This window comes from Berghia stephanieae, chromosome 12 (assembly GCF_034508935.2).
Source record: "Berghia stephanieae isolate SIO BIC M18660-M18661 chromosome 12, UCSD_Bste_1.3, whole genome shotgun sequence".
Lineage (NCBI taxonomy): Eukaryota > Metazoa > Mollusca > Gastropoda > Nudibranchia > Aeolidiidae > Berghia > Berghia stephanieae.
Window position 1 is genome coordinate 17583882 of NC_088371.1, and position 13813 is coordinate 17597694.

Sequence of the window (13813 nt, forward strand, 5' to 3'; positions counted from 1 at the left end):
TGCCAGAAGACAACCGAGAATAAACATAACTTAGATGCGTCGATGGGGGCTCGAACCCTCGACCTTACTGGGACGACAACTCCGACTGGCCGGCGGAGATCTTGACTCTACCGTAGTAGTATGAGCTATCCACGCCGCCACGGCCCCTCATCTCTACAAACAGCACACGCGCTTAGCGATGCCTGTGCTTCGCTGCGATTTGCTGGTGGTGTGCCATCTTTTCGTTATGTTTCGTTCTCGTGAAATTTGGGTAAAATACTAGGAGAGCAGGACAAGTGTGTAAGAAGAGGAAAAAGGGATGAAAGTATACAGGGTTGCCAATTTGGCAGATATTTGGCAGATTTTATTTTCCGAGGCCTAGGAATGAATGTATAGGTCTACTCCACGTTTTCCATGGCAATTTTCATGTCTTAGTGATTTTTTTTTAACTTGGGAAATGAAAAATAAAAATTATGACATCAGCATGGGGACTTTTTTTGTTTAACAAAACTGATGAGTTTTCAAAGGGGGTACTATAAATAGTACGGAGAAAAAATAAAGTGATGGCTCATTTAGGCACCTCTAGCTTTGGTTTTAAATAGTACGGTTTGCAGATTTTTTTTGTGGTATTTGGCAGATTTTTAAAATCCAGTTGGCAGAATGCCTGAGAATATCTGGTAACCCTGGAAGAAGAGATAGAAGTAGTAGCCTAGCGGTCGATGATAGCTGGGTAGATTGATGTGTGAATGATAAAGCTGTGGTATCGTGAGGTAGAAGAGAAAAGCAATTGATGTTAAGTTGTAACCATGGATATGTATGTGTGAATAATATTATTTGTTATAATTTGTGAGGCCCTTCTTGGACTATGCAAACGTGTGGCTTATAGATGGAACGAAATTGACGTGGCCCAGCTCTTTGTTATTGATTTTAGACAGCCATTATAATGATTAGTTCTCACTAGATGATGTCGATCAGAGACCAATATACATTTAAGGTTACACATAGTTTTGTGCGTTGGTACGTTATATCGGGCTGGCGGATGTGATAATTTTGTCTAAACGTATAGCACCAATAATAGATCATAGGATGAATGAAGCACTTTGATAATATTGATTTTTAGACCGCCAGTTGGATGATTAGCTCTCAATCAGACTATGCCTTAAAATGAAATACAGCAGCCACCAGCCAGGTTTAAACATACCAACACACAAATCTGTTTGTGACCTTTTACGTTAATAGTCTTGATATATTTCTTGTAAAACCGGTACTTCTGTATAACTGCGGCACTTGGGCGTTGACAAAATCCGAAGAAGAACATCTGGATGCCTTCCATCGCACACAGCTAAGAAGGGTACTGGACATCAAATACCCCAAAAAGATCTCAAATGAATCATCTATTAAGATCACAAAAGAAAGACCAATCTCCCTTGACATTTTACAACAACGATGGCAACTTTTCGGTCACATACTACGCAGGAACAAAAACATACCAGCAAACCAAGCCATGTCGGGATACTTCCAAAAACACGGGAACCTTTTCAGAGGAAGACCGATCACAACACTCCCTGTGATCCTAAACAAAAACCTCACAACACTTGGACAAAGCATTAGTCTCATAACGGCAGGGGACCTTGAAAATCTGAGAACCCTAGCAGAGGACCGGCAATATTGGAGACACCTCACACAGGAAATACTGGAAACAGCCAAGGCGACCCGATCTTTCGGTCGAGACGCGAAAGGCATCTAAGTCAAGTAAGTCAAGTAAGTCATATTTCAGTGAGACTAATCACTAACAGGCTGTCTAAAAATAATAACAAAGATTTGAATGATATCAACTTCGTTCCTTTTCTATAAAAATTCAATGTGATACGTAGTTTTGTGTTTTGGTACGATTCATCTGGCGGGCGATGCTGTGAGTATTTTACTATAAAAGCATAGTTTCGATAGAATGACCGAAGCTGATGCCACTCTCTCTCCGCTCTTTGTTGTTTTTATATATCGCCACTCGTAGGATAAGTCATCATCACGTTATCATAAACCCCTGCCAGATCACAAAAGTTAACGTTGATAGATAGTTCGAAGATGACGTCATTCAGGTCTTTGTTATTGTTTTTTGCCATCCGCGTTTATGAGTAATTCTCACTGAACTGTATTAACCCGACAAAAACGTTCATGGATACACACAGTTTTGTGTGGTTGTCCGTTATACTTCCGGATGGCAATGTTATGAGCTTCTTGGCCAAGTGCATACTATCTATATACTATATTCTGCTTGAGGGACTTAAGTGATAAAACTAATCACCCCGTTTGCTGTCTAAATACAGCAATTAAGAGCTTCTGAAGTCATCTTCATTCATTATAAAGATAGAACGAAGATGACGCCACTCTGGTCTTTGTTATTGATTTTTGCTATCCGCGTTTATGAGTAATTCTCACTAAACTGTATTAACCGGACTTTGAAAGTTCAAGGTTACGCATAGTTTTGTGTGTTGGTCCGTTATACTTCCGGGTGGCAATGTTGTGAGCTTCTTAGCATGCGCATACTTTCAATAAACGTTCAAGGTAACACATAGTAGTTTGTGTACGTTATTTCCAACCGCCGACTGTTGTGGTTGCGAGCCATTTGGCTGAGCGCACAGCATCAATAAACGTTAAAGGTTACAATTAGTTTTGTGTGTTGGTGCGATTGACCTGGTTGGCAGATCTGAGCAGGATTTTTACTCAACAGCATGACATAACTAAAGATATAACCTTTTAACCCCGTACTCTGGTAAGACGTGTGTATCAAAAATATGGCCAGAAAACTCGTCCTTCAAATATCGGTCGATTTAAATGACCCTCAACTTGGCAAGAACTCCTAAACCTCTCAAACATGGGACACCGAGAAAGACCTCGCTGGGTCTCAGGTTTAAATCGATCGATATTTGAATGACGAGTTTTCTGGCCAGTTTATCAATCCGTGTCTTTTCAAAGACTCGTTCAGATTTTGTTGGAACTTAATCGGCCAGATTCGTATTTTTCAAAAACGATTAAGAAAGAATTCGTGAAAATTGTGTTTTAGTTTTAGGTTTAGGATTTGGGCCAAAAATAAACTGCACGACACCAATAGACACCTAGATAACCACGCCTCTTGGACAATCGTCAAAATGTAAACAATGGCAGTGATTGGTACACATAACAAACTACACAGGTTTTACTATCGATGGTATGTGTCTATCTATAGATAGAATGCGCTTGGCCAAGGAGCAGGGACGGCTGGTAATAATGGGCAGGGTGGGCAAATACCAGCCTGTTTTTTTCAAGTTATATGCTGTATTACCGGGTCCGAAATAATCAAATTTAAATTAGATAATTTCAAAAGTTACTACTTAAACTTGATACTTCGTACTGAAATCAATTTGTGTGTATTTTTGATAGATTGCGAATCACCATGCACCCCGTAATGCATAATCCAGGAAATGCTCCTGTTCTTTTTATCACCCCCCCCCCCCCACCCCAACCACTCCACACCACTCCGCCCACATCGTCATCTCATCGTCACGTCGCCTGACGGTGAACTCACTCCGATTTTTGCTGTCTGGCCTCTCTAGTACTTGGTCGGGCTAATTCAAATGAGCCCACCTTATTAACCAGTTAAAACTAAATAGAGATTTTGGCAAACGAACTTTTTCTTATTTATTGCCTTACTTGTGCTGGTGGTACCATTAATGTAATGACTTTGGGAAGGTTCCAGTATTGAATTAAATGTATTAATTTACTAATATATCAATTTATTATTCATTTAAGTTGTTTTTATATATTGTTTTATCCATTTAAATTATTTCTTTTTTTTCTCGTTTTCTTTAGTGTTTCTCAAAACTCATTTATTTAAATTGTTTACTTATTCGTTCTTTTATTTTTATTTTTGTTTTTAAACTAATTAATTTGTTAGTTTTTTTTCAAATTCTTTAAGTTATTACCGCTGTATTTTTAAAAGAAAATTTTTGCCAGACTAAATATTTTTTCAAAACAATGTAATTTTCTATTTTATTCCCTTTAATAAAACAAAACACTTTTATTCGAAAGTCACGACTAAATAAATATATAAAATACAACCACTATTTTGATTTTCTCATCTCAACAACTGAATTAGTATAATATATGAGATGTACTCTTCTGAGAAAGGAGTGAGTTGAATTTTAAGTAAGGAAATAAATACGTTTAAGGCAAGGGTGGGCAGATTCCGTACTTGCCCGTCCTGAATCTAATACATAGGCTACATAAGATAGTTCGCGATGAAGAGGCGGGAAGCAAGGGGTTGGTTGGGGAAGGAGCAAGGATAACAGTGTAGTGTCGTTATTGTGATAGTCTAACGAATGCATGCATGAGGAGAGATTGGTGACATTATTTTGTCTTTATTGTAATATCGTATGGTAATCATCATTGTCGACGACATCGTCGTTGTCACCATCACCCAATGATGAAAATGCGCCTTATAAATGTCATGTATTATTATCATTATCATCATCATCATCATTATGCGTCTATATATATATAAAATATATATATATATATATATATATATATATATATATATTGTGTGTGTGTGTGTGTGTATGTGTGTGTGTGAGTGTGTGTGGAATTGGATGTGTGTGAGCTTTTGTTCGTATGTCCGAAACTGCAGTATGTATTTTTTTTTTTAATGATGGTCAATGTGAAGCGCTTCGAAGCTTCGGCACAAGCGCTTCAAAAATGTACATTTATTATTATTATTATTATTATCATTATCATCATGATCATCATCATGATCATCATCATCATCATCATCATCATCATCATCATCATCATCATCATTGAGAATAACAACAACATTAACTACAAGTACTAGAATCGCAATAAAAACAATATCAACATCATATAATTTCCGTCATCGTCTCCACAACTATCATTCTAACCAACAGCACACACCAAAACCACTACCATAATTACATCCTCCCTCACCGCCCTCCTCCTCCTCCTCCTCCTCCTCCTCCTCTCCACCACCACCACCACCTCTACCACTATTCCAACCACTACCACCACCGGTACAATAATTCTAACCCCCACCATATCTACCACCAACACCATCACAACCACTCCTTTGATTTACAAGTTGTTTTTGCAAGTTAAGTTTGAGAAGAGAAATGATAACAATTATCACTAAAAAGATCATTTATTTTACAAGCACTATTCCTCGTCACCTTGACATCTCTAACCTCCCAAAACCGCCGGGCGAAGGTAGCTATTATCGTCTTTTATCATAACCAAAACATAGATACTCAACTGCCTTTGTTTTAAATGTTTGATGTTTGGCATTTTAATTACTGCAGTAGTATCTCAGTTGTGTTTCTTTAATTCAGAAAAGTGAGTGGAGCAGGCACTTATGTTGGTAACAACAAGATATGAAGTGAGTAGAAAAGTGCCAGAAGACAATAGAGAATAAAAATTTTTTTCGCGGCGGTGGTGGGGTTTGAACCTGCGACCTTATTGGTACGACAACTCCGCCTGGCAGGTGAGAGCGTGGCTCTACCGTGTGAGCTATCCACGAACATAAAAATATTCGTTTCAAACCCAAAGTCATTTCTAGATCCCTCTCTCACCCACTTCTTGAGATCGCCGATTCGTTCGCCACCATCGCGAAGTAATTTTGACCAGCAGTTAAGCTTAATAGCCAATATTCTCATCACAAACATATAACATAGAAACGATTGAGACATTGAGTATGCTCCGGTGTATGGGGTGAATTTTTAATTCAGAAAAGTGAGTGGAGCAGGCACTTATGTTGGTAACAACAAGATATGAAGTGAGTAGAAAAGTGCCAGAAGACAATAGAGAATAAAAAATTTTTTATTCTCTATTGTCTTCTGGCACTTTTCTACTCACTTCATATCTTGTTGTTACCAACATAAGTGCCTGCTCCACTCACTTTTCTGAATTAAAAATTCACCCCATACACCGGAGCATACTCAATGTCTCAATCGTTTCTATGTTATATGTTTGTGATGAGAATATTGGCTATTAAGCTTAACTGCTGGTCAAAATTACTTCGCGATGGTGGCGAACGAATCGGCGATCTCAAGAAGTGGGTGAGAGAGGGATCTAGAAATGACTTTGGGTTTGAAACGAATATTTTTATGTTCGTGGATAGCTCACACGGTAGAGCCACGCTCTCACCTGCCAGGCGGAGTTGTCGTACCAATAAGGTCGCAGGTTCAAACCCCACCACCGCCGCGAAAAAAAATTTTTTATTCTCTATTTTCTTCTGGCACTTTTCTACTCACTTCATATCTAGTTGTGTTTCTTACGGTGTCCCCTAAACAACACCAAGCGATTAAATTTCCCCACTTTAACCTATCAACCATTGAGTTCGAATTTACTCAAACTTGACGTCATGTTACGTTTTATCGTTTTCACCAAAAATGATGCAATTTGAGCTCTGAATGAAACTCGAGTCATATCGCTGTTTTTGCGTCTCGATTAAAACTTTAAAGTTACTACTACTGAAAACCAGTAATGTAACAGAATATTAATCACGCCGTTGAGGGTTAAAATATCTCTAATTTCTCGAGTGAACAAAATGGACTTGTATTGTCAAGGTGTTGTATTATGTCATGTCACTTTATTTTTAGTTGTATCCTCTTTCGTGATTCATTTTTGATTGCTTTTGGAATAATTAAAAGCTACGGGTATTGCCATTTCATTGTGAATGTGATTATTTGTGGTTGAAATATTTAAGGGGAATTATGAATGAAATTGACAACATCTTTCTTCGGAATTCGTCTACTTTTTCATTCAATGAAAAGTTGGAGATAAAACGTCTTGGACCACACCAGCCTCGTGATTTGATCATTGTTAAAGATAAAAGAAAGTTTAAAACATCTTGGTTTGAAAAATTTAAATGGCTTACTGTAAGCGTTGCAAAAAAGAAATTGTTTTGTTTTTACTGTGTTCTCTTTAAAGGAAAATCTTGCTGGTCAACAACAGGATTTGATGATTTGAAACACTTGTCTGAAAGCTTATCAAAACATAATACCTGTGCAACACATATATCCAATGCTGTGAAATTCAAATTTTTAGGAAGTACAGACATCGGTCGGCAGATTAGTGAAAGCTATAGTCTTTCTATCCAAAAACACAATGAAGATGTGAAGAAAAATCGATACATATTGTCCAAAATCATTGATTGCCTTAAGCATTGCGCGATTCACGAACTCCCTCTTAGAGGCCACGATGAGAGCCAAAGTTCTTTGAACAAAGGTATTTTCATTGACACTATTCATCTGCTTGCAAGTTCAGATAACATTCTCTCACAACATCTATCCCAAGCGACAGTTAACAAATACACATCAAAAATAATTCAAAATGAGCTTTTAGACTCTGTACTCTACGTCTACAATGAGGATTTAAAGAAAGATTTAGAAAATGCCCGATTTGTTGCTGTTCAGGCAGATGAAACAACTGACGTTTCCAATCAGTCTCAATTTGTAATTATTTTAAGATATTGCAAAGATGGCGAAATATATGAGCGATTTTTAAATTTTGTTCCTGTTACAGATAGGTCAGCAGAGGGTCTCTCTATTGTCATTAAGTCACAATTAGATCAATTTGATTTAAAACACAAACTGATTGCTCAATCGTATGATGGCGCGAATGTGATGAGTGGTAAAAATACAGGAGTGCACGTTCGGATGAAACATTGGTTTCCATACGCACATTTCGTTCATTGCTACGCGCATCAATTAAATCTAATATTGAGACAAGCGTGCTCAGCAGTTCAAGCGATTAGAATATTTTTTGCCCAATTGGATGGCTTTTCAGCATTCTTTTCAATTTCCCCAAAACGCGCCGATCTTTTAAGATCAATCACTTCTAGTCGGCTTCCCAGACCAGCACAAACTAGATGGAATTTTCAGAGCAGGTGCCTTTCTAGTGTTCAAGATTTAAAAGAAGAGTTACTTGAATGTTTTAGGAAAATTCAGACTGAAGACGGTTGGGACGCTATATCGGTGCGCGAAGCTGTTGGACTCGAACGAATCCTGAATACTGAGGAATTCAATTTTTATTTGACCCTCTTTAATAGGATTTTTAGCCATGCTAACATTTTATTTGCATACCTGCAAAACAGAACAATAACCGGACCAGATATAATTCAGAGCGTTGAAGATTTCAAATCTAATATTTCAAAAATAAGATCAGATGTTGACAGTCTCTTTAATGAAATTGTTTGCTCAACCGATACTCAGTCAAAAAGAAGACCTCAAAGCAATTTAACCGCTCATGCAAAAGAGGCTTGTGATATTGTAGTTACTCAAATAGAGGAAAGATTTTCTCAATATGAACAAATATCCTTGTTTTCACTTGTGAACCCTATGAAATTTTTGACTTACGTGGAATCAAAACCTTTAGAGAAAATAAAACTTGTCTGCCAGTATTACCCGTTTTTAGACAAAAAGAGATTAGAAAACGAACTTGAAACCGTGTATTCCAACAATATATTTCAACTGCTAGAAAGCTCGCAACAGCTTTTAAAGGAAATAATTGAACTAGACCTCGAGGATGATCTGCCAATGGTGTCAACGTTGTTAAATATTACGTTAACAACACCAGTCTCCACCGCAGAAAGTGAACGGCTATTTAGTACTTTAAAGCGGATCAAAACATGTGTGCGGAATACCATGGGACAAGAGCGCTTGAATGCGCTCACTGTGATGTCCGTGCATAAACAATGGTTGTCCAAAATTGAACTTAACGACATGATCATCAATCATTTTGCATCATCAAAGACTCGACGAATGGATTTAATCTATAAATAGGTTGGTACATAAACATGAACTATAATTTATTTTTAAATGTCGTTAATTACATTAGTTATTTGCGTATATATATATATATATATATATATATATATATATATATATATATATATATATACATATATATATATATATATATATATATATATATATATATATATATATATGACCGAATCATCTTTGCCCGACCACTATAAATAGGCTAGAACCGCCACTGCCAAGGAGTTCACAACATTGCCATCCGGAAGTATAACGGACCAACACACAAACTCTGTGTAACCATGGACTTTTATAGTCTGGTTAATACAGTTTAGTGAGAACAGCTCACAAACGCGGATGGCAAAAACAATAACAAAGGCCTGAGTGACGTCATCTGCATAGAGTGACGTCATCTGCATACTATCTATGGATAGTTCGAATATGACGTCACTCATGTCTTTGTTATTGTTTTTTTGCCATCCGCGTTTATGAGTAATGCTCACTGAACTGTATTAACCTGACTATTAACGTTCATGGATACACACAGTTTTGTGTGTTGGTCCCTTATACTTCTGGATTGAAATGTTATGAGCTTCTTAGCCAAGCGCATACTATCTATAGAGAGAGAGAAGAGGGGGAAAAGAGGGGGAAAAGAGGGGGGACTGGGTGGGGGGGGGGGGTAAGATGCGGACCGGTTGAGAGAGAGGGAGAATCGAGAGAGAGAGAGAGAGAGAGAGAGAGAGAGAGAGAGAGAGAGAGAGAGAGAGAGAGAGAGAATCTAAAATACCCACATTGTTCTATCGCTTGATCATTAGAACCAACACAGAAAACAATGTGTAAATTTAAACGTTTACAATAATATGACCTAGAGAATCGTGTGATACCCTTTTGGTGGTATAAAACAATGACAAAATCAGAGAGAGGTTGATATCATTCACGCTATTGTTTATAAACGTTTTTGAAAGTTTTCAAAGTGTTTTTAATCTTAGGCTTTCGCCAATAATTCATCCAATTTGATGACAACATACACGAAAGTGAGAAAAGAAGGTAAATGGAACCTAAGAATAAAAGAATACCATTAATTCATAAATAAACCCCAAAAATGTGACGCTTCGCCTCAAAATGGTATTATGTCGGGTTGGTTAAGACGTTACAAATTGAATTTATAGCCAGACATATCAGACGTGTTGAGTTTATACGATTTATTGAGGAGAATGGATACCATAATTTAGGATGCTAATGCCAACAGTATATATTTTTGACCGGTATAACATTAAATCCGGATTTTAAGCATATGGTTTGTTCCGACATAATACCGTTTTGAGACGATGGGTCACAAATACAACAACTGTAATAACACCAATACTTACAACAACAACAACAACAACAATAATAATAATAATAATAATAATAATAATAATAATAATAATAATAATAATAATAATAATAATAATAATAATAATAATAATATATAATAACAGAAGCACAACAGCAATAATATCTAGTATTGTTTTTGTAAATGAGGACCACACTTATACCCCATTCGTTGACATTAAAGGAATTATTTCATGGTAATTCTGTTTCGGATAATAAAGCTATTGACATTTAGCAAAACAAGATGTAACAAAATGCTTTGGTCTGGGTGATCTTTGTCCTCGTTTCACAACAGAACGGACCAACACACAAAACTGTGTGTATCCATGACAGTTTATAGTCGGGTTAATACAGTTCAGTGAGCATTACTCATAAACGCGGATGGAAAAAAAAAAAAAAAAAAAAAAAAAAAAAAAAAAAAAAAAAACAATAACAAAGACCTGAGTCACGTCATCTTCGAACTATCTATAGTTATTTGGATATTTTAATCAGGCATGCCAGTGTAGCATGCCAGAATGACTCTATCGCCAAAAAGACTCTAGAGTTAAATTGGCGTACGCAAGACAGACTCTAGAGTTAGCTCGCGGCCGCGAGACTAACTCTAGAGTGTGCATCGCGTACGCCAAATTAACTCTAGAGTCTTTTTTTTGGTAGAGTCATTCTCGCGTGGTACACCGGAACAATATCGAGAGAACATATTTTATCTGAAGCGACTGATAACATTTGAATTATGTCATTTTCGGGTGCAGGATCAAAGTATGATGGTGGTTTGTTGTTGATTTGATTATGTTGTGAACTTTTAGCGCTTTGCGCTTGAGGATGTGGTAGTGATGATGATGAGGTGGTGGTTGTTGTATTAGTAGTAGTAGTAGTAGTAGTAGTAGTAGTAGTAGTAGTAGTAGTAGTAGTAGTAGTAGTAGTAGTAGTAGTAGTAGTAGTGGTATTAGTAGTAATAGTAGTAGTAGTAGTAGTAGTAGTAGTAGTATAGTAGTAGTAGTAGTAGTAGTAGTAGTAGTCGTCGTCGTCGTCGTCGTCGTCGTAGTAGTAGTAGTAGTAGTAGTAGTAGTAGTAGTAGTAGTAGTAGTAGTAGTAGTAGTAGAAGTAGTAGTAGTAGTATTTGTAGTAGTAGTAGTAGTAGTAGTAGTAGTAGTAGTAGTAGTAGTAGTAGTAGTAGTAGTAGTAGCAGTGATGATGATGTGGTGGTGAATGTAGTAGTAGAGGTAGTGATGATGATGTGGTGGTGGTAGTTGCAGTAGTAGTGATGATGATGTGATGTGGTGTGGTGGTTGTCGTAGTAGTGGTAGTGATGATGCGGTGGTGGTGGTTGTAGTAGTAGTAGTGGCTATTTTTAGTTCGTGATTACTTCTCACTAAAATTATATCAATCAGACTACAAACGTTAAAGGTTTCATAGTCTTGTGTTTTGATATACTTCATCATTAAACTGGCGGATGTTGTGGGTATTTTAGCTAAACGCTAAGCATCAATTAGCAGGTCCGATGACCAAACAAAATTGGGACCAAACGTGTGATTCCCCCCCAAAAAACTGGTTCCAATTCATTGGAAGTGTAAAATCATTCTTTCGGAGGACTGGGTACACCCCTTGTGTAATTGGATTCAATAGTCTGATGTCACGTCGCCCAGCAACGGCGGCCATCGTGGTTCTAAACAAAGAAAATCTGTACTTTTTATTCTTCATGCTGGCTAGAACTTTTCATATGTCTTGTGATCATAATGTATAAAAGTCAAAACATGATCATATGTATAATGTTTTTCTCCTCTGGATACGCTTTTATGCTCGTCGGAGAAATATTTTATAAGGGCGTCCGCCATTGTTCCGATAGTTCAGAGCCAGTTATTAAGTTACAATGCGTCATTACGAGGGAAGTGACGTTACGACTGTTGAAGTTGAAGCGTATTGATCCTCTGGTTTCAGAGTGATGACATCGTATTTTCTAGATTAAATTATATATGCTAGTCATCAATAAAGGTCGTCCATCCTCGCTCTTTTACGTCCCGTTATCGGTAGAACCTGCCAATAGATAGTATGCGCTTGGCTAAGAAGTTCACAACATTGCCATCCGGAAGTATAACGGACCAACACACAAAACTATGTGTAACCACGAACTTGTGTTGTCCGGTTCATACAGTTTAGTGAGAATTACTCATAAACGTGGATGGCAAAAAACAATAACAAAGACATGAGTGACGTCATCTTCGTTCTATCTATAATATATATCCTGTAAATAAAATAGTTATGCCACCTTATGCTTCAATATATTCATTGTGAGTCCTCCGAAGGACTGGTTACATGCCCACTTGCAAGGAGTTTGGACATGGCCTTCGTAAAGTTATGGCCAAACACGTCAAAATGCCAGTCTTTTGCTACCAAAGAAAACAAATCGTGAGTTGAAGTCAATAGTTTAACCAATGAAATGACTTGTTTCCATGAGCTCTACTAACGACAACTCACTAATGACGTCAAACTGCCAGTCCTTTTGGATTTCATTCGATGGCTACGGTTTGGACCGGAAAAGTAGATGATGTCACGTATCTGCCCTATTTATAGATAGAATGAAGTTGACGTCACTCTGGTCTTTGTTATTGTTTTTTTTTTTGCCATCCACGTTTATGAGTAATACTCGCTAAATGGTATTATCCAGACGATAAAAGTTCATGACACAGTTTTGTGTGTTGGTCCGTTATACTTCCGGATGGCAATGTTATGAACTTCTTAGTCAATCGCATACTATCTATTAACCAGTAGATTTTTGACTAATCAAAACATAGAAATAGTGACAAACCTTCAAACGTGCTCGGAGAAGCATAGTTGGTTGTTTATGGATAGTATGCGCTTGGCTAAGAAGCTCAAACATTGCCATCCGGAAATAAAACGGACCAACACACAAAGCTATGTGTAACCTTGAACGTTTATAGTCTGGTTAATACAGTTTTGTGAGAATTAATCATAAACGTGGATGGCAAAAAAATAATAGCAAAGACCTGAGTGACGTCAACTTCGTTCTATCTATAGTCTGGTTGATACCGTTTGTGACATTTACTCATAAACGCGGATGGCAAAAAGCAATAACAAAGACCAGATTGACGCCATCTTCGTTCTATCTATAAACAATATACACATAAGTGAAATCGACCTCTCTCTGGTCATTGTTATTGTTTTTATACCGACAGATGAGTGACTAGTTATCACACGATGTTCTCTTAAACGTTTTACTTTACACATAGTTTTCTGTGTTGGTTCTAGCGGTAGATCAGTGGGTATTTTACTTCGACACATTATACTATTATACCATCGATAGTAAAAACTTGTGCAGTTTGCTATGTTTACCAATCATCGCCATTGTTTACATTATGACGACTGTCCGAGAGGCGTGGTTATCTAGGTGTCCATTGTGTTCGGTTATCATACATGGCTTATAATTTGTACATATTATGTAGCCTGACACCAAAGTTCATTATTGTTATCAATTGGTTATATTAACAAAGGATAAGAGTGTGAATAATCAATTATATTTTATCACAAGCCAACGTGAATGCTAAGCTGGTAGAATTAGCCGTGGACTATGTAATATATAGATTGAACGAAATTGACGCCACTCAGGTCTTTGTTATTGTTTTTAGCCAGTCATT

At 37.2% G+C, this 13813-nt stretch overlaps 2 protein-coding genes across 2 annotated transcripts in view; both read left to right on the top strand.

Annotated features, from left to right (window-relative positions):
- Positions 1–683: 683 nt before the first annotated feature.
- LOC144957907 (beta-1,3-galactosyltransferase 1-like) overlaps positions 684–13813 on the top strand; it is a 126653-nt gene continuing 113523 nt past the window's right edge. The window contains exon 1 of the mRNA XM_078889452.1: positions 684–749. The gene's annotated coding sequence lies outside the window, so the exon portion shown is untranslated. The remainder of the gene's footprint in view (positions 750–13813) is intronic.
- On the top strand, positions 6741–8810 carry LOC144957575 (zinc finger MYM-type protein 1-like). The gene has a single exon (XM_078888920.1). It carries the CDS (start codon positions 6741–6743, stop codon positions 8808–8810), a length of 2070 nt encoding a protein of 689 aa, XP_078745046.1.